General features: G+C 41.0%; 3 protein-coding genes across 15 annotated transcripts; 1 reads left to right on the top strand and 2 right to left on the bottom strand.

Annotated features, from left to right (window-relative positions):
* Positions 1-34: 34 nt before the first annotated feature.
* On the bottom strand, positions 35-1632 carry LOC105283190 (biogenesis of lysosome-related organelles complex 1 subunit 2). Of its 2 annotated transcripts, none has more exons than XM_011345747.3 (2): positions 1072-1632; positions 35-1000 (listed from the first exon to the last, which is right to left on the bottom strand). In XM_011345747.3, exon 2 carries the CDS (start codon positions 931-933, stop codon positions 448-450), a length of 486 nt encoding a protein of 161 aa, XP_011344049.1. In that variant the 5' UTR covers positions 934-1000; positions 1072-1632; the 3' UTR covers positions 35-447. The 2 variants fall into 2 exon arrangements, with proteins under 2 accessions (XP_011344049.1, XP_011344047.1); XM_011345745.3 differs by having other exon boundaries at positions 35-984; positions 1072-1628.
* A 121-nt stretch (positions 1633-1753) lies between these two features.
* LOC105283188 (UDP-glucose 4-epimerase) lies at positions 1754-4585 on the bottom strand. 6 transcript variants are annotated; one of them, XM_020032919.2, is made up of 7 exons: positions 4162-4585; positions 3772-3943; positions 3376-3494; positions 2986-3276; positions 2747-2927; positions 2370-2654; positions 1754-2261 (listed from the first exon to the last, which is right to left on the bottom strand). In XM_020032919.2, the coding sequence occupies exons 2-7, from the start codon at positions 3899-3901 to the stop codon at positions 2209-2211; spliced, it is 1059 nt and encodes a 352-aa protein (XP_019888478.1). In that variant the 5' UTR covers positions 3902-3943; positions 4162-4585; the 3' UTR covers positions 1754-2208. The 6 variants fall into 6 exon arrangements, with proteins under 6 accessions (XP_019888478.1, XP_011344035.1, XP_011344038.1 ...); XM_011345733.3 differs by having other exon boundaries at positions 3772-3919; XM_011345736.3 differs by having other exon boundaries at positions 3772-3903.
* A 436-nt stretch (positions 4586-5021) lies between these two features.
* LOC105283189 (protein 4.1 homolog) lies at positions 5022-27876 on the top strand. 7 transcript variants are annotated; one of them, XM_011345738.3, is made up of 15 exons: positions 5022-5581; positions 15936-16113; positions 16210-16357; positions 16437-16731; positions 16848-17186; positions 17264-17436; positions 17768-17910; positions 18451-18537; positions 19152-19385; positions 19846-23394; positions 23916-24023; positions 24212-24322; positions 24818-24922; positions 25430-25636; positions 25716-25895. In XM_011345738.3, exons 2-15 carry the CDS (start codon positions 15955-15957, stop codon positions 25893-25895), a joined length of 5838 nt encoding a protein of 1945 aa, XP_011344040.1. In that variant the 5' UTR covers positions 5022-5581; positions 15936-15954. The 7 variants fall into 7 exon arrangements, with proteins under 7 accessions (XP_011344040.1, XP_011344043.1, XP_011344042.1 ...); XM_011345741.3 differs by lacking the exon at positions 5022-5581 and adding an exon at positions 7164-7274; XM_011345740.3 differs by lacking the exon at positions 5022-5581 and adding an exon at positions 14712-14837.
* Positions 27877-27963: the final 87 nt, after the last annotated feature.

The raw sequence follows: 27963 nt of genomic DNA, 5'->3' as shown, positions 1-27963 counted from the left end.
AAGATTAGGACAAATAAATTCGTCATTTCGATTATTATTTAATTATCTTTATTCGCTGAAAGATAAATATGATACATCTCGTCACTTTAATATTATAAAGCATATAAACATGATATTATATCTATTTAATTATATACAAATATATTTATTCTTACTGATTGCCGTATTTTAGAGCATTATAGAAATGCAGTTTGAAATATATTAAGATATGAAGATTAAAGTATCTTAAAAGTTAATCAACGTAACAATTGTGAATTCAGATAATATACATGATATGCGGAAGAAGACTTGTGATACTAAAATTTTACAAGACATTTGCTAGATATACTTAAAGATTCAACAAACTAACAAATGCTCTGTACAAGATACGCTTCATCTCTGCCTATGTATTTTCTACACGTATAATGTTATGTACATACAAATATTTATATCTTTATAATTGTATATTCACTTGCTTTTTATATCTTTCTCCAGATCTTTGAATTTAGCCTCCAGTCGTTTGGAATATGCTGCGAGTTTATACGCAGCTTGCTCTAATTTGCTGACACTGTCATCAATCTGGTTAATATTGTCCAAAATCGGCTGGAGCTTTTGATATTTGTCATTCAGTGAGTCCAACGATTGTACCACGTTTGATGAGATAATTTTCAGCTCCGTGTACTTGGCAATGGTTTCCTTGTTCAAACGTTCCAGTAAACGGTAATCCGCGTGGGTAGCAGTCAGCTCCTCCTGTAAATATTCACCAGTCTTCTGGAACATCGTGTTCGCTAGACGACTCAGATTCGGATCGTGCGGATCCAGTGCCTCGAAACTGCTGGTGCTGGTGGAGAGCGTAGTGCCGCGTTTCGGTGATTCACATCTCGAATTCTGCTCCACTGATAGGTTTTCCATCAGTGCTGGCTCACCTTGTGCCTCTTCCTTTGATGGATCCATAATAATTACAACAAGCGTCACGTTGTGTATGATAATGGATGATTCTGGATGCTGAATAGATTAAATTCTGAGTAAATATTTTACAAGTGGATATTTGAACATTACAGTACACATTACTAAGAAATGTGCAATTCTAACCTGTTTTTCAAATGTTCATACTGTTTTAAGTGTCTCCTGATAGATTATCGGTTCTTCTGGAGTAACAAATTATTTAGTGTCACCAATTGATTTCAAAGTATTTCGCACCAATAATCTTTACTCCGTAATTATTTCTTGTCAGGGTTCTCTTATATTAATTTATTAATTCCTTTCACAAAGCGATAACTTTGTAGTATTTGGCTTTGCCAAATTGTTTTGATGTCGTTTAATTAATCAAACTTTGCTTAACTTTGTCAGAACTGTCAGATGTTCTGTCAGATTCTATAATATGAAACTTTGCAGTATATTTCCGCATCTAAACATTCTAAACCACAGACTTTTGACGTACTAGACTGCGAGCTTCTCGCGCATATAGCGAAGCGAAAGAAGTGTAACCTAAAAAATAGAAGCAATAGTTAAAAAGGAAACGAACAAGATTGCAGCACGTAAATATAGGAGGTTTTAAATTTGTTTTATATTTCTTCACTTTCATAAATATTTTACAAGTTAACTTGCGATTCTATTCCGCTACGAGCTTCCACTATCTCCGCTTGAGAAATTAGGTAGTAGTGCGACTCAACGGTAAGTTAAGCCTCTCAAATCAGCCACAAGTTACTTTTTTAGAGTGCAACGCAAATTAAGCATATTTTTCTTCGTAATTTTTAAATAATACAATTTTAACTTTTCGAAAAAGCTGTTTATTCGTGATATTTATTTTACATCATCGATAATAGATACATGTATGCTTACATATATTAAAAAGTACAATTTTTTACATACATACATAAGCCTATGAGATTATTACCATTATTGTTTGTACAATATATTGTAAAATTACCTAAAATGGCACAGTACAATTTAATTTAATTCAAATACATGTAATCAATTAGTCCATTTACTAAAGTTTTGGATAAAACACATATCTAGCGTCAAAGATTTCTTTAAAATCATGTTACATTTATAAAATCAAATTTACTTAATATGATTGAAAATAAATAAGTAATTATATATATAATTACATACTTTTCTTATGCTTTGGTCTAAACTTTGGTAACTATATACCACCATTTGGTTGTTAATTAATTCGATAATATGGTATAATCTAATATCTTTAAACTTATTTAGCTATAATATTTATCAATGTTTATAACCATTTGGATTATTTTGTTGCCATTTCCACGTATCTGCACCTGATACATAAGCATAATTTTAACGTTCGCAAATCATAAGAAATACAATATTATAAAATTACAAAAACGAAAGAAAGGGCTATGTTACATATTATTATTACAACTTACACATGTCATCCATATCTTTTGTAGCAATCCAGTCTAGTTCTTTATTGGCGATGCTAGCATCCGCGTAACTCGCGGATATGTCACCCGATCGGCGTTCGACTATTTTATAGGGTATCTTTTTCCCGCATGCCCTCTCAAACGCGTGTATAACTTCTAGCACAGAGTAGCCCTTCCCAGTACCGAGATTTATTGGCTTGAATCCTTTTGCATTACGAGTGTTTTGATAAATCATGGCTTTTACATGTCCTAGTGCCAGATCCATGATATGGATGTAATCACGTACACCTGGATAATGCATAATCGTGAAAAGAAAATTGCAAAGAACTTTTATCCAATCGTATCCTCTCTGTCAAAAGTGCAATAGGACTCTTATTTACCTGTACCATCAGATGTATCGTAATCATTACCATAAACATACAACATGTCTCTTTTTCCAACGGAGACTTGCGCAATGTAGGGCATTAAATTATTTGGAATGCCACTGGGATCTTCTCCAATTTGACCTGACGGATGCGCGCCAACCGGATTAAAATATCTCAAAGATATAATAGAGAATTCCTGAAAACGATACGTTATGTTATAAAGCGACCTAAAAGCTATAAATTGATATTTATACCTTGTCCGATGTGCACAAATCCTTTAATATTTCCTCAACCATAAATTTTGTCTTTCCATAGGGATTCGTGCAATTGCCAGTTCTCATGTTTTCCACCAAAGGGAGCTTCTCGGGTACACCATAAACTGTGGCACTGCTTGAATAAATGAGATGTTTTACATTGTTTTCTCGCATAACTTCCAACAAATTTATCGTTCCACTGACGTTGACCTTGTAGTATTCGAGTGGTTTCTGGCATGATTCACCAACCGCCTTTAACGCAGCAAAATGTATGACACAATGAAAAGTGTGCTGCAATAAAATGGATAAATATTTTAAACATAAATTTTACACGTACATCAGTCGTCAGAGCAATTCATAAACTAATGAATGCATTTATTTTAAATATACCTTTCGAAACACGCTTCTTAGATCATCAATATTTGTGATATCACAGTTAAGAAATGTAATATTCTTATTTGTCAGTTTTTCTACTCTAAAAAGGCATTCCGGTTTCTCGGAATTTAAATCTGTAAGTATAAGAAGCATAGCTTGACAATTTCAGAAAGATAACTTTAAATGTTTACATTATGCATAATTTCAAGAGTTGCACGTTATGTAATATAGAAAAAATGTTAATTTATTAGAGACAACTGCAATTTTACATGCATTTTATTATACTTGATAAAAAGTATGTTAGAATTCAGTATAGAATAGATGGTGTTTTATTAATGCTTGTATCTTACGTGCCAGGCTAAAGTAATATATACAATGTGTTATTTTTCCAAATAGCTTGTCACCCCTCACCTTTGTGCGCATTACTAAGGTTGTCTATTACCACCACCCGAAAGTCTGCTTGCAATAATTCCAAGACTGTGTGAGAACCAATGTAACCAGCACCTCCCGTCACCAGAACATTCCATGATTTGCTTGTCATTGCTTATATCGTACAATTCTGTTGTTATTTGTTAACGTTATACTTTATGAAATAAATATATTTTAGTCAAAGAGTACATTATTATATCTCATATCTCAAGATGCAGAAAATTAAAGATATTTGTTTACATAATATCACAAGGCTTTAATGCAATCGAACTTGCGATATTGAGGCGCAACAAAAAGTCTAAATATTATACCAAAAATTCTGGTAAAATGAAAATTGTGTTTTTAGCGAGTTTAAGGAGGGTGTATATTTACAGAGTAAAATCGTGCAAGCTGTCAAGCGTTGTTCGTGCTCGTCAAGTGTCGCAGAATAACGAAAACCGGTGCGAGGCAACAGTCGGCTCGTCTAATCTTGCTTGACGATAGTAGAGGATGTACTGACCTTATCGCAGGGGAAACACCACGAATGATGTATCGATACAAAATTACATAACATTGACACATCATCAATACGCTATAATCAGCGATTAAATGCCGTTTCGTGCGAGTGGAGGGGCATTATCGCGAACTCGATTGAATATTATACCAGAACATTGTCGATTCGATAAGTTTCCTCGATTTTTATCTATGTCAATTCGTATCCTTGTCATGCCGGATATCCTGGACACATTTTACGTGGCATGTCACGACGCGACAAACATTTTCTCAGGCGAACCGTTACGTGATAGCGTTTGCCACGTACGACTTGTAAACAATCACCTTTCGTGTGCACGCACACGTGCACCACGAACTCGCACGTACAGTTGCATCGGCAATTGATACGAAGGGTAATACATCGCCTGCGAGAGAAGCGAGACAAATCCGGCAGTTTAGTTTTAACGTCTTACAAGTCTGACGATGCATAAAACAAACTTTGCGCGGTCATCTCGTTAAACAATTTTCGAATTTTCAAAAGTGACGATTAAAGTCGCCACATCATAAACATTTATCGATCTCATCTGGTGAAACTAAACAGACGATAAGGAGCCGACACTGATTCGATAAAGCAGGTCGGCACTTTATCGACCGTACAGCGCCATCTCATGGAGAAAATGCGCGCAAACAGGGCGTACTCGTCTGATTGCGTCACGAGAGAAACTTCGCTTTTCCTAGTCGCAGTCGGCCATGATAGCGGGCGCGTAAGAACATCGAGGGCAGTGCCGAGGTGGTATTCGGTGCGGTAACGCTGTTTCTGCGATTCGTGAATCGTCTCGCGATTACGCGCGGTACGTGACGTACGGGAACGAGGGAGAAGCGGAAGACGGGGAGCAACCCGTCGCGGCAGGGCAGCGTCGCGTCGCGCGAATCTCACGAAACGCGGTGTCTCCGTCGCGCAGCCGAGGGACTATTTGAAAATGGCGCGGGTAATAAGGGCCGTGGCCCTCGCGTTTGGCGTCGTCTCGTGATCCGCTCCGAGCCCGCCCGCGGATCCGAATTGCGTCGCGCTCGATTCAGAGACGGCAGCGAGCGAGTTGTTTACGAGAAGCGGGAACCAGTACTACGCGAGCCAGGGTGGCACGCTTGTTGGTGCTGATTTGACTTCGTCGAATTTTACGCTCGGGATTCGCCTGTCGTGGAGGACCGAGCCCCACCGCCGGCCCCGCGTCGATCGTCCGTGTCATTGCTCGCGGCGCGTGGCTTCCTCGCCCTGGTGCGTCGACTGTAGCAGAGGCTGTGCGTCTCCCCGCGTCTACAGGTAAGTGTGTCACTTGTCGATATCGCCCGCGAGCACCGCGGGGCGAGCCTCCGTGGCTGCGTACGGTGATTCTGAACGGCCGACCGGAGTGACTCTCGATTGTATCGCGATGATCGGATAATCGAAACGTTCTCGGATGGGAACAATCCGTTGACGTTCGCCGATCGGACAGCGGCCCGTAGCCGCATCGCAAAGTCATCGGCGCGGTTTCAAGAGGATTCAACCGTGAGAAATAACCCGCAATGTAATTAATTAACCGCAATATTCCGCGCTGTACGCTTCGATATCGGTCGAAGGTGAGAGCTGGAACACGAGTGCGGCGTACGTGTGCGCGTGTCTGGCCACATTACATTGCAATCACCGCGGCTTTGATTCGCATATTTAATTTGGTTCCATTTTTCGAGGTAAACGTTACTCTTCTCGACGATCCTTATAAACGACGACGAAGTTTTTTTTGTAGTTAGTCCTAAATGCGCGATTCGACGGACCCCGAGCTGCCCGAGGTACAACTCCGATGAATAAAACTCGGGCTCGGCTGACTGCGTTGATCATGAAGGGGAGCGCGGAAACTTGGGGTGCAAGAGACTATTGTGCGCGTGCAAGCTGGCGGTGCACTGCTCGTCGTCGGGATGCATCGATCTGCTCGGAGGGCGAAATTCGCGTGCGGAGGTTGAAGCTGACGCGGCGCCGGTGGTCGCACGCCGCCTCGTTAACCGGATCGCGGGCTGGGTGCGACGCTAATCACAGCGGATGGTGCTCATCCTCGCACGAGGAATCCCCGTTCGTCGGTCGGACGTATCGGGTTCACGATCGCCGCGTGCCACGCCGGGCGCGATGCACGCACATAGTAGCAACGCGTAATAGTCGCGCAGCGCGACAAAAGGAAGCACGGGTTACGCGAAAGGCTGGAACGGCGGGTATCGAGCGTCGATGGTACGGATCGGTTACGGGGATATCGCGTGCGCATACCGGGTGTCCCGACGGGAAGGGCGTGCGTGAGAGGCGCGATGCGATCAGACTTGTTGATCGCCGGATTCATCGCTGCTTGTTTGCTCCTAATGAGATGCACGTAACGCGCGGCGGTTCACCGTGAATAACATTTTTTGTATAACTGGAAACGCGAGAAGAGAGAGAGAGAGAGAGAGAAACGCTTGGCCTCGCGACGGATTCCAAGTTTGATCGAATTCATCCGCACATCCGCGAGACAAACGCGTTGTGTTGCCTCTCGAAATCGGCGTCATAACGGTTTGTTTAACTTTTGCGCGTGCTCGCGATTTCGTTGCTTCTCTCCAGTGTGCTCTTCGGCATTGCGCAACACTCGCGACTCGCATCCTGTCTGCGCTTATTTTTGGATCGTTGATCGAATGTACAACTGGAACGACGCGAGTGCGAAACATTAATTGCGAGATTATTTCCACCGATCGCAGCATCAGTGATTAACCTTGGTGAGAAGCGAATCTCATCTGGCCGTCTCTCCGTAAACACCGAGCGTCGTGTCGGTTCTTTATTGGATCAATTATGCGTTTTACTGCAGAGCACTATTTTCGAAAGACGCATCACTCCGGACGCGCTTGTGGCTCTTCGTGGTAATCGATGAAAAGCTCAGATTGCGCGCAGTGCATTTTGACTGCGTCTCCGCTCCGGACTCGATCTCGAAGGGTCGCGGAGAGCGGAAGAAGTTTATAGTCCGTCCGTAAGCACATGAAAAACTTTTTAACCCTACTTCTTTACTTCTCTTATCTGTTGTTGCCAACTCAAAAAACAAGCGTCGCAACCTTTGAAAGTTCAATAATGTGGCAGGTCGTGTGTGAATCTCGACGCAGCTTTCGCCAGAGCACGATTGTAACGCGATTGCCGTTATGTCGTTCCGGGGGCTGTCGGCTGGCTACCGGTACTTGTGTCATAGTTCGTGAATGTACGCGCGCCTACACGCGACACGCACTAATGCGTACAGGTGTTTCGCTCCGAGGGAAATCACCGGAGGAGGCGTCCAGAATTTTCCAGAATTGGCAGCGCAACTTTGAGATTTCACAGTTCGGGCGCGGACGCGTCCGATCGCGCCTCTCGTCGTTTTCCACGGCGCGTTGATTAATGCGCTCCTCGATTCCCTCCAGCTGGGAAACGAGCAAACGCGACTGGAGTCGGTTCCACGCTCGTGTCTCCGCTTTACGACTCGAAAGGCACTTGTAAATGGGGGAACTTTCTAATCCGCTCCTCAAAGGGATCACGATCGCTTTCACTATCGTGCATTTCCAACGCACGTCCGTACAAGCGTCCCAGAATTCAATGTCAGAATTCGCGCTAATCGTTACTCGATCAACGTTCCTTTATCACGCTGGGAAGACAACGGTTCTCCCTCCGCGTTGTCATTAAAGCGTTTAACGGTGCTCGTACTTGGCGTAATCGGTCGCGCGATGCGAAAGGAGCTCAGGAAAGTGCATTTGGCGCGCTTCTCAGGTCGTTATCGGTGCATCTCGCGTGGGCGAGCGTACGGCGCGTACTCGTACGGTTTGTATTGTACCTCTCTGCTACAGGACAGGATGAATGCTCGCGCTGTAAACGCGAGTACCGTATCTCCTCCTGCGCCTCCGAGTTGCGTCGTCGCCGTGGCAGCTCCCCGCGTGAACGTGTGCGAACACACGGTGACGTCATTTGAATTGAAAGGAATCTGATATCACGGTAGAGGAGGAGGAGGACGTGGAATCGGGCGCGCCGTTCGCCCGGTAATATCGTACGGGATGGCATTGAATACAATTGTCGCGCGAATGCCCCAGTAATATCGTTTACGGAGCTCCGTAATACAGTGGTTCACCGTGATGGGCGTGGATACTCGCGCGTACTGTGGGTACCGTAATTGTTCCTTCATGGTGGGACGCGATAATACGCTGATAACACGCGCTTTATCACTGAGGTGATTCATAAATCGATGTATCCATTATACGTCGGGAAAATATTTCTTTGACGAGTGCGAAGCGACACTTTGGTTAAAATTCACAATCATTTCTGTTGAAGAAAGTCTCGTGTCGATCGAACTAGCCGACGCAGTTGCGTCGCCAATCACAGAATCGGTCAACAATTTATTGCATTAAGGGGGGAGCCTGCTTTAGAACGTTGAAAGTAAGGTATAATTTTACGAATTTTTTTGGAGAAACTATACAGCGGATCATTATAAAACTTTGATGCATTTATTAGTACATGTTTAAAGATAACAAAAATTATTTTTTTATTTGAATATATCGCCTGTAGAGGTCGTCCTGGAGGCATCTTAGTGCAGCCGGCATTGTAAATTGGTGAGCATTCTCCTGCCTCCAAATTTTATCCAAACTGAAAAATTGAAATATTTTCTCGTTATTTATGAATTCCCATCGTCGATGAACCTTTAATATTCATAAAAACATTAAGTTAAACAATTACTTTTGCATGAAAAAGTTCAACAACTTTGCCTAAAAATCGTACTTTTGTGTTCTAAGCTCCACCATTTTGGCACTTTTCAACTTTTTTCTTCTCTCTTTGGTTCATCGACGATGGGAATTCATAAATAACGAGAACATATTTCAATTTTTCAGTTTAGACGAAATTTGGAGGCAGGAGAATGCTCACCAATTTGCAATGCCGGCGACGCGGCTGCACTAAGATTTCTCCAGGACGACCTCTACAAGCGATATATTCAAATCAAAAAATAATTTTTTTTATCTTTAAACATGTACTAATAAATGCATCAAAGTTTTATAATGATCCGCTGTATAGTTTCTCCAAAAACAATTCGTAAAATATACCTTATTTTCAGCGTTCTAAAGCAGGCTCCCCCCTTAATACGCGATTAATGACTTGATGTTTATTCAAACGAGAAAAAGAGAGGGGCGAGGGGGGGCGTTATTTAATCGCGCAAGTTTTTTCCTCGACGTAACTGATACTTCGTAAATTGTTTGCGAGCGAGCACAGGTGGATGTCGGGCACGCTTTAGCCACACATTACTGCATATGTACCCAGAGCGCTTAATGCAATAACCGCTATCGCTGGTGCATATATTATTGAATTACCGATAGCATCATTATCGTCTACATTGCAAGCTAAATTGCAGTAGCATCATGTTTTTTCGCCGTACAGCCATGTGCATTACGGGGATAATGTGACACTGTGGGCATTCCGTTTCCGAGATGCGACTGATACAATGCTGCCGCTTTAAATGTACGAAAATACGTGTTTTACTTTTACTCGGGAATCAAAGTCCCCCCCCCCCCCCCCGGTCGTTAGATGCGTGACTTTCATGTTGTACGAATCGTAATCGTAAGCTATGCGATTAGCGTAACGTGCAGTTCACTGAACTCATATCATTTTGAGGAAGGATCTGGGTCTGTTAGAACGGGAACTTGACACGGTTCGCTATTCACCGGTATTAAACACACGATTGTTTTTTCTTTAAATTAGACGTAAATAATTTTATTTTACACTTTGTTCAGCAACTTTAATTAAAGAGATTATTCCTCATGTATTCTCAGGCGATGTTAGGATTATGATGATGCGTTAGCAAAGTACCGAGTTTTTTAACAGAGGTCTTGAGTGCTTTTATTCTACTCCTCGAAAATTCCCTCAAATGACACATTTAATTTGATTGGTAATTAATATGCTGTTTAACTAATCATATAGTTGTGTGACGAGCACTTCCGACGGAAGTAGCAACGATGAGACGTCCGACTAGACTCTAATACTTGAAAGGTGAGCGAAGATGAGGCGTGGTCACGTTCATTACGCGGCAGTGCCCTAGTCGTGACCGGCGTGTCACGATTTGCAATGAACTTGGATGCATTGGACGTTAATCCTTTCACGCAGCTGCGTTTCCTTTTCCGTTGTCAAAGTATCTCTCATTCGTCATGCATCGTGCATTATCTTTAATTAATCGCTCGCACCCTAGCTCCGTTTCGCTTCGAAATTATCTGTAATATCCTTGTTCGGGTTGAAGTCACTTCATTGACACACTTGGAAGACGTGTGTGATGTGACATTCGAGGAACAAAAGCAAAAAGAGAAAAGAAAGAGTTACTCGAACCGAGTTTGTCTTCTTATCTTGGTTTACTTGTCCGTCACGGATTCGTGGCGCGTTTAATCTGTGCCTTACGCACTTCACCGGCTGCGAAACCCCGCTGCGTTCCGGAGCCGGTTCTTCCGACGTGCGCTTCTTCCACGATTCTTTTTTCGTTCTTGTTTTTTTTTTGCAGGACTCTCGACGTGACATCGCGTTTTCACGGCGTGGCGCTCTCGCACTTTCGTTTCCACTGAAAGGCGGGAAAGAGCGTGAAATCAGGGACGCGAGACGTTTCTTTTACCGCCTGGTTTCCACGAGTCTGCGTTTCCGCAACGAGACGAAACAGAGATAAATACATTCTATAATAAAACAAAATGACTCGATCGCAGTAAAAGGAAGCGCAACGCTATACAACAATTGCGTGAAACGTACTTAACGCTTGTACTTGCTCGCTCGTCCTTTTCTTCACACTTGACAGGATTTTAAGGTGTGAACTGTGAGATAATAGATAAGAGTATCTTATCTTTCCGAATGAGATATCCGCGATAGAAAAGTATATCATGTGTATATATATATATATACGGCGAATCAATAAAAGTCAATCGATTTACTTCAGATTTATTTTATCATTCATATCTAAAAAAATTTTAAATGACCACGCGTTTGCCGGCTAGTTCGTGTAATGATCTTTTTTTACAAGTGCAAAGATTACATGAACGATAACTAATCTCGCAATCGATTTGCAGGATATTCGAAATTGCAACAATCCGTTGCGGCGCAGAATGGAGCATGTCCGCCGTAATAATGCTCTCGGCTCTCGTTGACCGTCGATACAATACTGGAACAGTCATAATTATTATAAATTACGTGTCATACGCACGCATGTACGTGTCTTCTCAGCGTGAGTCACGCGTGCTTGCGCGTGACGCGATTTAAACGTATGTATCACGTATACCGCATTTTTCCTGGCTCTCGAATTCTTCGAGTTTTAATCCGCGCGTCTATTTACGCGCGGAAGCTCATACAAAAATATACATTGGAGTTTCGCTCCAAGAGAGGAGGCACGCGTGATTTATCAGTGGCAGTATCCAAGGTTAAAACACGAGACTATGCGTTAGCTGTCCTTAACGTCGCTATCGAGCCCACCAAGAGTCTGAGGAAGGCATGAGGAGAGCAAAAATTAATCGAGCGTTTTTTCGCGTCTCTCAAATAGTAGATCCACATTTATGTATGCTGCAGAGGCAAAAATGCGTTTTATAAATTTCGAGAAGCCAATGATCTTCTGGCGCTAATTCTTCCTTGCAATTCCCTCAAGAACATATGAGCTATTACAAGTAGTGTTTAATCGATCTCCTCTAATTTGAACGAGAGCTTAGACTGAAATGCTCGCGCATATCGATCAGATAAATTGTTACATGCATGCAACGATGTGCACGCGAATTCTCGAAAGGGAAGTCTCCGTTCGGCACGGTGGAACGTGATGTAAGATACTCATTCGACACGATACTCTTTCTTTCCGTAGCACACTATATTCAGGAAAAACTGGGTTAATGTCGTGGAACTATATACTCCTCGCATTTTGCGAATGGTTCCCTATCCTTCGCATCGTTATTTATGCGACAGCATTTGCGACACGCAACGTCTACGTTCATCATGATTTTCTCGTGTTCGATACTACTTTTATTATTTGTCTTCCTTCCTTTCATCTAGTTTCTGAGCTTTTTTAAATCTGCTGTCCTCTTCGATGGTTCAATTTTATGATTTATTACGATTAATAGGTGCCCTTGTTTTTTAATATATAAGACACTAATTTACTGCTTACAACTCAACTGTTCTTACTTCGCCTTCGTGGTGCTATTAGTGTCCTTCTCTGACACAGTTACATCCACAAGACTCAACTGAGCTTACTACACTGAGCGCGAAACTTACAAATTCAAATCGTAACGAAACAAAGAAATTATCATTAACTTTATCGCGTGACAACGATGTATATTTTTCTCTTAGTTTTCTCGATAAAAAAGAAGGCGAGGTAGACGCGCGTCAAGCTGCATTGCAATTATATACGTGAGCACCCTTATCTTCCCACGCGGTTATCAATCGGCAGGGTTGTGCAGCCGGTTGTAAAGTACGTTTCGTAGAAGTCGTTATTGCTGGCACCCTCGGGCAATTTCACCCTCCTGTGGAACCCTTCCGCGTCACCCTTGTGTCGCGACGGCGATCGTTTCTTGCGCGTCAAACGTATTGCGTTGACGATGGGATTGCGAGGATAATCATCACGAATTCATTCGTGGCAACGACGATCCGGATGTTGCGACTCCGACAGCGTTCCACGAAGAGAGGGGATCGGAGGGTACCGCAGTAGGGTGAAGATGAATTCGATGCTTCCGTGTCGGTGTAAGCCGGTCGGCTCTCATTTCGCCCTTTAAAGTTTAAAAGGCTCTGTGAAAGGCAGCGGCGGAATCGCCTTTCCGTCCGTCCCGTCTGTCCCCAGGCTCCTTCTTTGAGAGCCGTCGCGTGGGCTTCAGGTTCGGACGCGTGTGTCAAAGGGCTGATTGTGAACGAGGGGTCGGTCGCGTGATCCTCGGCACACGCCTACGCTCACACGCACAATGTATCTCTCTCTGTCTCTCGGTCCATTCCTCTGTGCTTCCGTGCACTTCTCTCGGCGACACACCGTCTTAATGAAAGAATTTATGCCTTGCCAGACATGCGAGCTATCGAGTTTTTCTTTTCAAGCACTTTAGACGAGACAAGCCTGGCATTCTTTTATTTTCAGTAGGATCCTTACCTGCGATTTCTCGAGAAGTTCCTGCATTTCGTTTTAACGTGATGATAACGAGTTAACATAGTGACGTATTTAATATTAAGGAGACCCTGTGTGCAAAAAATCCAGTCAGAGTTTTATCAAGCCGAGAAAAAAAATCCAACTGGATTTATCTTATATATCACGATTCATTCTATATTTGTAAATTCTGTGTCCATTTAGTTGAAATTGCATGCTATCTATTGACAACAGAATAATGGTATTCAGATAATGTTCGAGTATTAGGAAATTCGAAGATGCACGAGGTACTTTAGCGTGTCTAAGAAATATCGAGTTTTTTTGTCGAGCGAGGTAACGTACGTTATCGTCGTCGTCGTATCATCATCGCGACTAGTAATCGCTGGTATTACCTCATCAGTCCAGTAAAGAGCATGTGTAAAGGCCGCCCGCTTCCAGCGATGACGGCACTCTCTTCTCTCGTCGAATTCTCACGTCGGTCGCTTGGACTGAAAACGATCCGGCCAATTATTTTTCAACCGGATCGTGCAGTTCCCGCTTAAAACCGAATCGGAAGTCACAAATCACGCGGAAGGAAGCCCATTCGTACGTTATAATGGGAGCTGTCCCTATTTCGTTGCGTAAATTTCAGCAAAATGCACAGCAAATCACGTACGCAACCGATTACTCTATCGACAAGACTGTAATTCGCGAAAGTCGTTACGCACAGAACGAATGATAATAGAGCGATAAACTGCGAAGCGACTCGAAGCAATTGCAGCTCCTCGAGCTGCCATAAAATGCTCTATAAATGTAGCACATACAGACGGCAGACTTATCGGCGCGTACGTCTACCAGAGCGAATCATAAACCTGTTTAAAATTGCTAATGAAGGTGTTGCGTCTTTCTCTCGCGCTGCACCAAGCATCATATGTTTCATTTGAATACATTTTATCGTTTGTTTGTCGGTTTGTTAATCGCACTGACTGGCTTACCGAACCAGTGAAGAACAAGAGGCAAGCCGTTACGCTTTTTGAATCATCAGCCACAGTAGCGATGACTAATAATTGTGACATCCTTGTTTTGATGTTCACGCGTGTCCGAAAACGCGCGTGCGCGCATCTCACGGTACGGCTGCATCGTTAGCAGCGCACTAATCCGTATTGTGCTGCGAGTGCACGAGTTCCCAGCGTTCGAAGGCGCTGTCTGGGTGCTCCGGAATGTTAACGACGATCGTTTTGTGCGGCACTGATTCCGCGCAATTGAGGCTGAATTACTATTTGTCCAATGCCGTTCAACGAGACTACGATCACGCTCGAGTTGCAGGCAAATTCTGCGGGCATTCTACGGAGCGTGTCGGTCAGGGTCGCTGCTTTAGAGCCCTTTCTCCTGCAGGATATTTGTGTAACACTTTTCTTTACGGCTGCGCGTGTATTACGGGCGTGTCATCATATTATCACCATATTATCAGATGTAAACGTTATCACGTACTTTACATGATAAGCCTGTGTTCATACAACGTTCCAATCTTGTGTTATTTTCAAGAAAAGCAGATACACGCACTTACGCACGTCTTCTCTTGTTTCTTGAAGAAGGTGAACGACCCCCTTAGTAAAATGCACATGCATACGGCATGTGTCACTGCAATTCGCTTGCAAAACATGGAATCACTGCTGTTTTATATAATGCATTACTCTCTCAGCGATGAACAATACATGCTTTAACGCATGTATTTATATAAGAGGCTACGTGGGTATCATTACAAAACAACCGTGCGCGTACAGTGCATCCGTGACATTTTCACGTGAGAAATACCGAGATTGCAGTGTAGCAGTTTCATCAGAATTTTTTCCTCATTTTAAAAGTATTTGTAAACATTTTTGTTGAAGCCGTTTGCTCTGCTGAAAGATTGTCTACTGTGCTAATTATATCTTTGTTGCTATTTTATCTTTAATGTAATATTTAAAGTAAAAGAGGATATATATATAAAGCTAGCAGTTATTTTTGCGAGAGAAAATACGCGATCGAGATGTAGCCTCGTCAGTCGATCCGTCGTGAAGTTCAAGGATGCGCGCCCTACACACTCGAGGTACGACGAACCCTCGAGCAACGGCTGTGCACCTTCATTCTTCATTAATAACGAAATCGTAATCGACGTGTGCACCGCGAGCAGCGCGTACACGCACACACACACACCCTTGGAGAGCCCTCACAAAATATTGATTATTTCTCTGCGTGGCACCCTCAAGTCTAGACAGGATCTATAGCCAGATACAACGCGTCGACACGCGACCTTCTCTGCTCTGTCGACACCGTTGAAATCGTAGAAAAGTCGCGCGTTAAAAAGACGTTCTCGTTAGTAATCTTATTACAGTCGAGTTATATATAGTTAATATCATAATACAGTTATTATCTCGTTATTTTGGAACTAAGCCAACGATTGTTATTGCTCATCATAGAAGTTACTTTCGTGATCCACGACATTTCCTCGGTCAACAGAAATCAATCACGAGACACGAAATCCTCCAACTTGTATTTCAATATAGAAACACATTATATTTTTAATTTCAGATCGAAATAGAGAGGAACCATGCCAGAGGAACAGAAAACCGTTAGTGCGCCGGCAGAAACAACGGCGGAAAATGGAACTGGGACAAACTCGCCCACGAAGAGCCCGGTTAGCAAGGGAAAAATGGCTCTCGCCAAAGTTACCCTCCTCGATGGTACTGTTAAGGACTTCTACATTGATGTGAGTTGCCGGAAAAAAGTTTACGTTTATATATATATATATATATATATATATATAAAAGATTGATTCTAATAAATATCTGATTTGATGTTATAGAGAAAGGCAAAAGGCCAAGAACTTCTCGATATGATTTGTCAAAGTATGAATCTGCTGGAGAAAGATTACTTTGGTCTCATTTACGAAGACAGACACGATCCGCGCAATTGGTTGGATCTTCACAAGAGAATCACGAAATTCGTCAAAAGTACGGCAATCTTAGGATTATAGTCGTGTAATTAAAGACATCATACTGCGTTTCTTCTAAACTTGATGTGTGCTTTTAGATGAGCCGTGGAAATTTAATTTTGAAGTAAAGTTTTACCCGCCGGACCCAGCACAATTGCAGGAAGACATAACACGTTATCAGTTGTGTCTGCAGATCAGAAACGATATTATTACGGGGCGCTTGCTTTGCTCCTTTGTAACACACGCTCTCTTGGGCTCTTATTTGGTCCAATCAGAAGTCGGAGACTATGATCCTGAGGAACACGGGAGAACGTATTTAAAAGACTTTAAATTTGCGCCTAACCAAACGCCTGAATTAGTCGAGAAAGTGATGGACCTTCATAAAACGCACAAGTTAGTTTCGCACTTGCATAAACAATTACTGTTGTTTTACTCGTACGAGGAAAACCTGCGAGCAAGCGTTGATTGATTGACTAAGTAACAAGTTTGAATTGTTCGTCGTCTTTCAGGGGTCAAACGCCCGCCGAGGCGGAACTGCATTATCTCGAAAATGCGAAAAAATTAGCAATGTACGGCGTGGATCTTCATCCTGCGAAAGACTCGGAGGGCGTTGATATAATGTTAGGTGTATGCGCTTCAGGCCTTCTTGTTTATAGAGATCGTCTGAGAATTAATAGGTTCGCCTGGCCAAAGATATTGAAGATATCTTACAAGAGACACAACTTCTACATCAAGATCAGACCGGGTGATTTCGAACAGTTTGAATCTACAATCGGATTCAAATTAGCTAATCACAGAGCGGCGAAAAAATTATGGAAAGTCTGTGTAGAGCATCACACTTTCTTTAGGTAAGTAATAACTATAATTGACATTTTTCTTGCTTCTGATGCATTTAATGAGAAGAGAAATTTTTTCTATTCTACAGGCTTATGAGTCCGGAGCCTGTGAAGAAAGTGGGAATAATACCACATCTGGGGTCTCGTTTTCGGTATTCTGGAAGAACTCATTACGAGACGAAAAAGATTCCCATCGACAGACAACCTCCGCAGTTCGAGAGGTCTCTGAGCGGTCGACGACTCGCATCCAGAAGCATGGATGGTAAATAAGACTGTTGTTACTTGCGAATGATGTTCAAATATGAATGTATGACATAATGATTTAGTAGAAACTTTAATTTATATGATTAATGTTACATATTCAGAAGTTTGTCTGGTTTAAAAGTTTTTTCGTTCATGTAAGCTTACGCAAGCATGAGTTCTCATCATTAGAGTGGCACTATTGATCGATGTTCATCGATTTCTAAATCATTATCCTCTGTGCAAGCGTTTCAAAATATCCGCTATATACATACCACAAGTGCCTTTTTACAATTGTACCTTTAAATCTATGTTCTACTAAGATGTTGAAGTAGTGTGACTGCCTTGTACAGCATTAGGTGGGCCTAAACCAGTTGAAACATACGGTTCCGAACCGAGTAAGCGGCATACTATGAGCTATGAGCCTGAAATGCTTCCTGATGATATAGAACATATAGATCGACGGCCTAGTCCAATCAAGAAACAGAAAGAGAAGGTAATATTTTTCTGCGTTTGTTCAAGAACATTGCTTCTATATTTAAAATAATTCGCTAGATTTATAGATTATGCATGCAAATTCGTCATGCAAACTTGAAACGGATTCTTTACTGTCAGCGAATTTGTGAACGATGTGCGTCCTAGTTTTTAATTTAAATAGTTTTTAATCATTAACTCATTCTCTCTGCGGTCTACGCTTTCAAACCAATCATTCGGTTGCAAAAAAAAGCTACAATTAATACATAACAAAGATTTATGCGATGTATGATAACACGAATTTTGTGATACGTTAAAAATGCAATTAATAACATGCGTCAGATATCTTTGTACAAATTTATGTCAAGGAGATCGGAACACCAATTGGCTCACATTGATTTGTGAGCATGCTAATTTTCCATATGTATCAATCAAAATCGGATAAATGAACAAAACGGTCAGAATCAAGAAATCCAAATTTCGAGAAGAGAATAATTTTTTTTTAATTTTTGACAACATTGTCAGGCCTGATTATTAACTGACACATAACTAACACCAATAGCTCACACGAAAAACAAGTGCCGGAACAACATCAGCTAGCAGTACCAGTAGCCTGGAAGGAGAATACGATGCCGATCGTGGGAGAAAGGTATAAAATTTTACGTGGACAACATTATCGCTTCAGTTTATTCTGTGTACCTATATTGTCCAATGCTGTTCTTTGTATGTGACCACTTGGTGTTTTGTTTCTTCCAATGCATGTTGCTACAATTTTTTTATTTATTTTTGCAAAAACGTATAACGGCCATCGCCTCAATGTGGGATGTTAGTTATCCATTTAACATTCAACAGTGTTAGCGCTACAAGCATGTGAACAGAAGACTTAGAGAATTAGTTTGTTCTTGACGATTGTGGATTGAATTGCCATGACACCTGGATAAAAATATTTTATAGCTAATCGTTACTTAACAAGAATAGTACTTGTACATGTAATGTTACATAAACAGTTACATTAGACAGAAGTCTAACGTTACGTAAATAAGACACGTAAGAATTTGATGTAAGAATTAATGTCGAACATAACATACATACTTTGAGAGCGCAGACCGTAATTTATAGCATCTTACGTAATTTATTGCATCTTAGAATGTAGTTTTTTTATCATATAGTATTGCCGAGTAGTTTTTAGTATTATTTTAGCAGCGTAGCGGCCTTATGCTTGTTGCATGAAGCGACGTGTGATTGGATGAAATTTACTTGTAGAAACCGGTCGGAGGAATCGCTGTCCTACCGCCCGGTGGTCTATCAAAGAAGAAGAAGGATAAACAGAATGAAAACGAAAAGGAAAATCACAATGATCTGAACAATTCTGATCTGATTAATGACAATGCTCATCTTGACAACATTGATGAAAAATCATTGTCTAAAAAAGAATTGAAAAAGAAGGATAAAGAGACCCCCGAGAAAATGGATAAGGAAAAGAAGGAAAAGATAAAGGTAAGCTTGTATCGTGTTGTACGCGTTGCCGCTTTTTACGAAATATATATATGTATAATTAGATCAGAAAGAGTAGTACACGTATCTCTTTTCACAAATAATATCCAGGACGAGAGAAGAAAATCCTATTTGGATTTGTCACTGTCATCATTCTTAAACATCGATCTCTTAAATAAAGTGCTCTATTAGATTTAAATAATATTGAAGAATTATTTCATTGAATGCGTAGTTATATTTCAATTGAATGTATTTATACGGTTCAGATGTGCATGGGGATATTGTTTTATATCTTTCCAGAAAGAGATAGATAGAGATTTGCATTAGAATACACAATAGATATTGGTAGACATATCATATTATATATAAGCTTCATTTAAACGTAAAACGTATTTTATTTAAATTATATCATACATATATAGCATGTATTTTGTACTGCATGTATTTTTGTGTATTATCCAAGAGTCCCGTTGGCGGTTTCCTGTTTACCAAAAAGGATAAGGATAAGAAACAGAAAAAGAACAAAGAGCTCGACGAGTCCGTGGACAAAAGTGACGTCGAGTCGAATCTTTCTACGTTGGAAAAGCAGGAAAAGGAGACTGATAAAAAAGCAGATGCCGAGAAAGTCCAAGATCCTACGAAATCTCCCCAGCTCCCTGGTTACACGAAGCCTTACGATTACGAAGAGACGGAAACCTCGCCCACGAAAAAACCGTTTACTCCACATGGTTTCACCTATGAGGACAGACCGGCATCGCCGGGGGTACAGGACCAACAGTCACCCACTTCGGCGAGTCGGAAAGCCACGGGATTGGCATTTAACTATGCGCCGGGAGAAGAGAAGAAGGTAGCAGAATCTGCGGAGAAGAGGAAAACGAAAGAGGCGGACAAGCAAGCACCAGGCCTGAAGACACCGGGGCTCAATTACGTAGAATCCGCTGGTCTTAAGGAACAGCAAAAGAATGCTGCGAAAGCCGTCGATAAAGATGCAACAGCGGCTTTCATTACCGGTGAACGTCAACACGGAGATACTGAGAGTCAACCAGCGGTAGTGTCACCAGCGCCAGCGGAATCCAAACCGGATTATCACATTCTGCCTCTTCCGGATGGCTCGAGGATCATTGGAGGTGTGATTTATACCAAAGAAGGTAAACCACTGGATCAGAGCCACCTCGGACCGGACGGTAGCAAAGTAATAGACGGCAAAGTTTGCGGGAAAGACGGTAAACCGTTGAAGAAGGGTGAATTGGGGCCGCACGGGGTTCACATTAGCAACGGTATAGTCACCGGGAAAGATAACAAACCTTTCCATCAGGAGATATTGGGTACCGACAGAAACTCCATAAAGAATGGAGCTATCTGTTCCTCTAATGGTGAAATAGTTAAGCAATCTTTCCTGGGACCGGATCATGCAGTGGTCAAAGAGGGAAAAGTAGTATTGAAGAATGGCAAACCGGTGCAACATTGTCAATTAGGTGCGGATGGTACGTACGTGAAAGAAGGCCTTGTATTCACAGCAGGTTCTAAGCCCATGACTCAGGGATCGTACGGCACCGACAGCAATTACATGATTGCCGGTGTAGTGTGCAACGAAGAAGGCAAGCCTTTGAACCGGATCGCAATTGTGCCCGACGATACGTTCATCTGCGATGGTTTGATTAACGGGCAAGACGGGAAGCCGCTCAATACCGGGAAGTTGGGACCCGAAGGCCATTACATAGCAGAAGGGAAAGTTTACTCGAAGGACGGTAAGCCAATCAAGCACGAATCCTTCAGTTCCGACGGGTCCGTCGTGAAGGACGGTATAATCTATTCGAAAGACGGGAAATTCTTGACTCAAGGATCTCTCTTGCCAACTGGTGCTCACCTGAAGGATGGAAAGGTGGTCGGAAAAGATGGCAAGCCTATCAAACACGCATTCTACAAATCCGATGGTAGTTTCGTGAAAGACGGCATGATACACGGGAAGGATGGCAGGCTCGTAAGTCAGATTCCGTTGATAGCCGACGGTAACTCTATTAAAGACGGATTGGTACACGATAGAAACAACAAGCCACTGTCCCAAGGGCTCTTCAAGCCTGACGATCTTGTAATTAAAGATGGAATATTATACAATGCGGACGGTACGGTCCTGCCGAATGCGATGCTTGGCTCCGATAGATTGACGGTGAAGGATGGCACCATTCTCGGTAAAGATGGCAAACCAGTAAAACAGGAACCGTTTGGTTCGAACGGAAGCTATATAAAGAAGGGTATTATTTATGCAAAAAATGGAAAGCCGCTTAATCAGGACTCGTTTATACCCGAAGGTGCAGCTATTAGAAATGGCAAAATACACGGTAGAGACGGTAAACTGTTAAAGTTTTCCTTTTTCAAGCCAGATGGTAGCTACGTGAAAGATGGTGTTATTTATGGTAGTGACGGTAAGCCACTGAACTTGAACGCTCCTTTACCGGAAGACAGCTTCATCGCCAATGGCGTGATATTCGATCATTCGGGAAGGCCGTTGAACAAGGAATCCTTTGGATCCGATGGCTCGTACGTCGCAGGTGGATTGATTCACGGAAAGGACGGCAGAATCGTGTTGCAAGGCGTATTTGGTCCCGACGGTAACACCATTCGAAACGGCATTATCATAGGAAGAGATGGTAAGCCCTTGACGCAGGATGACAAAGGTCCGGACAATCTCGCGGTTAACAACGGGAAAATTGTGGATAGCCACGGAAATCCAAAGAACCAGTCTTCGTTGGTACCTGACGGATGTTACATACAAGATGGAGTGGTCTACGACAAAAACGGACAACTGCTGAAACAAGGCGCCTTTAAGCCAGATGGATGTTACGTTCGAGACGGTCTTATATACGGTTGGGGAGGCCAATTGTTGAACGCAGGATCTGAGTTACCCGGTGGCAGCTACATCGAAGAAGGTAAAATATACGGCAAGGATGGAAAACCCTTGAATCACACTGCGTTTGGTATCGAGGGTAACTTTGTCGAGAACGGTGTCATTTACGGAAAAGATACGAAGCCACTCGGTCACGGTACGTTCGGTAACGATGGAAGTTACATACAAAACGGTTTACTCTACGGACCGAATGGGAAACCTCTGAGCAAAAGACAGACCATAATCACCGTCACGTCCGTTCGTTACGGCCTAGTATGCGCTGATGATGGGAAACCATTGAAGTTCGGTAATTTCGACAGCGAGGGTAGCGTGATCAGGAACGGCAGGATTTACGACCACGCGGGAGGATATCTGAATCAGGATGTTTATGGTCAAGACGGTAGCTACATTAGAGATGGTTTGATTTATGGGCGCAACGGAAAGCCTCTCTCTCAAGGGAGCTTGCCACCGGAAAGCAGTTTTGTCAAAAACGGCAAGGTCTACGACGCGAATGGTCAACCGCTGACTCAGGAGGCATTCGGGCCGGAAGGCTTGAAAGTCATACAGGGACTCGTGGTGGATAAAACCGGCAAACCGGTGAGACAAGCGAACTTCGACGCCGAAGGGAACGTCGTCAAGGATGGAATTATTTGTGCACCTACTGGAAAACCGCTCGACAAGCACTTCACGACTATCACGATTACGATGGTGCGTAGAGGATTAGTGTGCGACAAGGATGGAAAGCCGGTCGCACGAGCACCATTCGGCGCCGAAGGCGGTTTCGTTAAAGACGGCAAGATATACGACAAGTTTGGGAAACCGTATAATCAGGAGCTGTTTGGCGAGGACGGATCATACGTGAAAGATGGTGTAATATACGGAAACAACGGCCAGCCAGTGGATAGCACGACGATTCTGAAGGACTTGCAACACGAGGCACCAAAATCTATTTCCACAAAGCTAAAGAGACCCGCAGTACCGGCTACGATACCGACAATCGTAAAAACGACGACTAAGCAATCGGTAGTCAAGGATCAGGAAGGTGTGACGCAAAATATTCAGGAAAAGATTGAAGATCTTACACCAGGCGGCACAGGCCAAGTTACGGTCTCGACCTCCGTCAACAAGGTGACATACATGGAAAAACTAAGAAACTAATTTAAATCACGATTCATCTTTTTCTAAGTAGAATATTTAACGTAGCATCATCAAAGTCAATAGATCTTGCATGCTTGCATTAATCAGATAATTAAATGTAACGAGTTTTTGCCTTTACCCATTACATAGAACATTTTTTTTCATTTATGTATATTTCATTTAAATACATTGCATGACTTGGATAAGTACACTTGGCTGAAATCCCATATAAATCTCGCGATAAGTTTTTAGTGAAGAAAAGTGTACATTGAACGTTCTCCGTGAGATAATGAACTTGAGTTATTTCGTAAATTTTTGCAAGCAGCACCTATCATGTAATTCTTCCATGTAATTAATAATAAATATATATATATTTCTTTTTTATACGATCTCTCTCTCTTGCTCCATGATGAAATATATTCATAACTTGACTCTTTGTTACACTTTTCCAATTACTTCTTCTCCAATAGCCGTTTGTCTTGCGATGTTAGTCACATGGTAGTTGTATTTAGGCAGAGGCACCGGACGATGGTAGAGCTCCATACATGACGGCGACAGCTGTCACTACTCGTACTGCTACGATGCACGAGGATCTTGAAAAGAATCAGAAGACGAGTCAGGTTTGTGTTTGATATTTTTCGTGCTACCGTAGTTTGTAGTATATATAATATTGATTTATACTTGAAGCCTGTGCTGTTAGACGAGTTTTGTTATGTATTTCATTAGTGAATTTACATTCATATCTTTTGTATATTTTGCGTTTGGTTTAATTTTCTCATTATTTGTTACAATTTATTTTTCACATTAGGTAGAGGAAAAGACTGTAGCGCATACAACTGCGACCAGTGCGACGAGACAAGAGCAACGAGTAGTGACACAAGAGGTTCGAACGACGAGCCATGTGCTTTCTGGCGAACAGGTAATTGCTGGACCTTCGTTTTTGTTGACAAATATGCTTGAAATTAATATAAGTGAAGCATGTAAGCATTTGTATAAATTACTACATGGATGTTATTTGGATTTTAACTTAACTATCATTTCACATTTTAATTTCTCCCATTTTACGTGACTGTGTCATTTGTACATGATCATTTCGCATACGATCATAATACTCACATAAAAAAAATCGTTTTACTTTTATAATTATCAATATATTGTCTAAGAAGTTTTAGTTAAATACTTTTTAAAAGCATATTATTTTAACGCTTCACTACATCCATTATAAATATTACATTTACATGAAATTTCACTGTCAGTTTAAATAAAAAAAATTGATTCTAAGCGTAACTTATTGTACAGTAACAATAATTTAATCAGTATCATTTATCATTCATGTGAAAATGTTTATTTTTTTTTTCATTTTTGTTTCTTGTAAATAATTTTGGCGGCTTGGTTAACACGTTGCATGGCGTAGCTGTTCTCACGAAGGCTAAGTACGTCGAGTTCGAGCAGCGGTGATTCAGGCACACCGATTGATCTTGATGATGACCAGCAAGCTTTCTACAATCAATATTACCAGGTAATCTAATCATAAACAGCTGTTGAAAATTTTTTGTTGCTAATATGGGAGCGGAAGATTGTACATATTTGGAACAACAGGTATGAGACAGGTATTTTGCGTACACCGAATTTATATATTATTTTATCTTGGCAGCTGACGCAACGCAATACGTCTGTCTTAAAGGTATTTTCTCCCGTATATCTGTATTGCATAACATGCCAGGAAATGTTTACATTATTCAGAGACAGCAAAAATCTACGACTTTTCGAGCATTTCATCAAATATAGTAGAAATTTTAAGATACAGATATATCTAAATAACATTGTAAATATGAACGTAACTCAGTCAACTTGTAAGATTGATTTATCTCCTGGATTGCTCACTCAATATTTTTTTTTACTCAATTTTTAATAACTCCCTCTGTAACAAAGTCTATTAATTCTATGCATTCTACCTTATTCTTATTGCCCGTGAATCTTTTAATAAAGTTTTAGTAAAAAAATTCTCGAATAAATTTTGATACAGGGAGATCCAGCCGTGATTGCAACTGAGAAACATGTTTACACGGGGGAACCAGATAGCAACGTAACGACGACAACTACTGTACCTGTGGTGGCGACTGAGACGAGAAAAGTAGCTTTGGAAAGCGAAGATGGTAACTATAGCGCCACAGGGGAAATAGTCAGCACCCAGACCATATCCAGCAAAACTCGTACTGTTGAGACTATCACGGTTGGTACACAAGTATTACGGAAAATCAATATTATTTGCGACTATGTAACTCGTTATTAATTGCTTTTTACTATTACAGTACAAAACAGAGAAGGATGGTGTGGTGGAGACACGGGTAGAGCAAAAGATAACGATACAATCGGATGGTGACCCAATCGACCACGACCGAGCTTTAGCGGAAGCGATACAGGAAGCTACAGCTATGAATCCGGATATGACAGTGGAAAAAATAGAAATACAACAGCAAACAACGCAGTAATTGTACGAACATTTACGTAAAAGGGCACTCTTGTTCTACGTACGAAAGCACGAAAGATTCGTAATCTTAGAGACTAGAGAAAAGAATTGGTATTTACAGTACATATATACTATATGTTTACACGCATTATTGAATATGCGTCATAAAAAGTCAGACTGAAATATATACATACTAACGTCAATAAGTCTTTAAATATTCTGTCAAGTTGAGATATAAAACAAGGAACAATATTAAGCTTTATATCTTTTCTCCTATGTAAAAGGGTCAAAGAATATTTCTTGCTTTATGGCTTGCCCAATGACTCGAGCTTAAACTCGGTTCAAAATCGAGTTTGTTAGTTGGAAAGGATGAAACATTAAGGTGAAATCTTTTTAACGAAGAGAATGGTACCTCATACTCTATAAACTACAGTGTTCATATAAAAATGACTAAGAAAGTGTTTATATGCACGAGAGAATGAATAAATCTTATACGTACGGGATGTCCCAGGGGGAAAGCTGAATATTCTGATGGATGATGGTGTCGGTTATTTTAAGTAAAACTGTGCACGTAAACATGTTCAGCGAGCAGCGGGCGCAACGGCAATATTACGCGCTAATTCAAATTATCTCGGAAACCGTTCGGAACAGGACGCACATTCGTATGAACATTTTTGCTTAAAATAGCCGACACCATCATCTTCCAGAATATTGACCTTTTCTCCTGGGACATCCTGTATGATGTATACATAGCTATGTATGTATGTAAAAAATTGTGGATAATTATTTATAGTTATGGCGATAACTATAGATATATAATAGACGGGGTGCCCTACAACTTAAAGTTTCGATAACAAGCATTTCATAACGTTAAAAGCAAAAAGATACGATTACAGTAATATAGAGTACTCTATACGACGCAAAAATTATTTAAAAGTTTTGCAGTAAACTAATCACTCAAGCATTTCAGATCGAAATATTAATGTCCGGATCCTTATAGTCAACCAAGTCGATTAAAGACGTGTCTCTCCTTGATTATATTTGAATTCGCTGTCTTCTAACGAAAATGCAGTACTTTCTCTTTTTCATCTTTGAGCATACCATATTACAAGTTGTTAACAGTAATCAAGAGATATTCTGGTTTATAACGTTCGTATGAAGAAGAAACAGAGTGTTACATACACACACACACACACACATGGATATATATATATATACACACATTAGTATAATTTTATCGATCCGTTAAAAAAATCTCCTCAAAGATGAATTGGATAGAAAGTAAGGTTTTATAAGATTTATATGATAACTGAACAAAATAGCTCTACGTAATGTCTGTTGTAATGCTTAAATGCAATAAGATAAGCTTTCCGGCAAAAGTGTGTATGTGTGTGTGTGTGTATGTATGTGTATATATATATGTATATGTATATGTATATGTGTATATATTACACACACGCATATATAATTATATGTAAAACTGAGATATTGGCTTTCCAAATGGTTATTACATTATATTGTGTGACAGAGTCGTCTAGATATTAAATCTAAATATTAATATATATATATTGCCGAGAGATACTTGAAATCGTCATAGTTTCTTATATCTAAAAAATGTTAATGTTAGCTACAGTATGTTATAAGGAAGATACAGAGATTACGTTGGCAATGATACTGTATCGTTTCTCATGTTGCAGCTATATAATAATTATAAGAGATACAATATTGATAGAAACTATGTAGATTTCATCAGATATGTTTCGTTTATATTATAAAATAACTAATAAGCTCATATAAATTATATATATAATATATATAACTTTATACCAAGAGCAATGATGCATTGGTCAGCGTATATGTCTAAATTTAGCTATGTAGCTTATGTAGTTTTAGCGAATAACAATTTTACATGAACCTTCATTAGTTTAGCAGTTTATGTTTCACTACAAGTTCACAAGTGCGATCTGAATAAATAAAACGAGTCTAATTTGCAGATTTTTACAGAAATAATTATGTATCTAAATTTTACAACTTTAAATGCAGTTTAATTTATGGAGGATAATTTATGGAGGTGATTTTAAGCGAAGTTA

The sequence above is a fragment of the Ooceraea biroi genome, chromosome 3, assembly GCF_003672135.1.
Source record: "Ooceraea biroi isolate clonal line C1 chromosome 3, Obir_v5.4, whole genome shotgun sequence".
In the NCBI taxonomy this organism is placed as follows: domain Eukaryota; kingdom Metazoa; phylum Arthropoda; class Insecta; order Hymenoptera; family Formicidae; genus Ooceraea; species Ooceraea biroi.
Note: the sequence above shows the minus strand (reverse complement) of the source record. Positions and strands in the feature narration are given on the sequence as shown.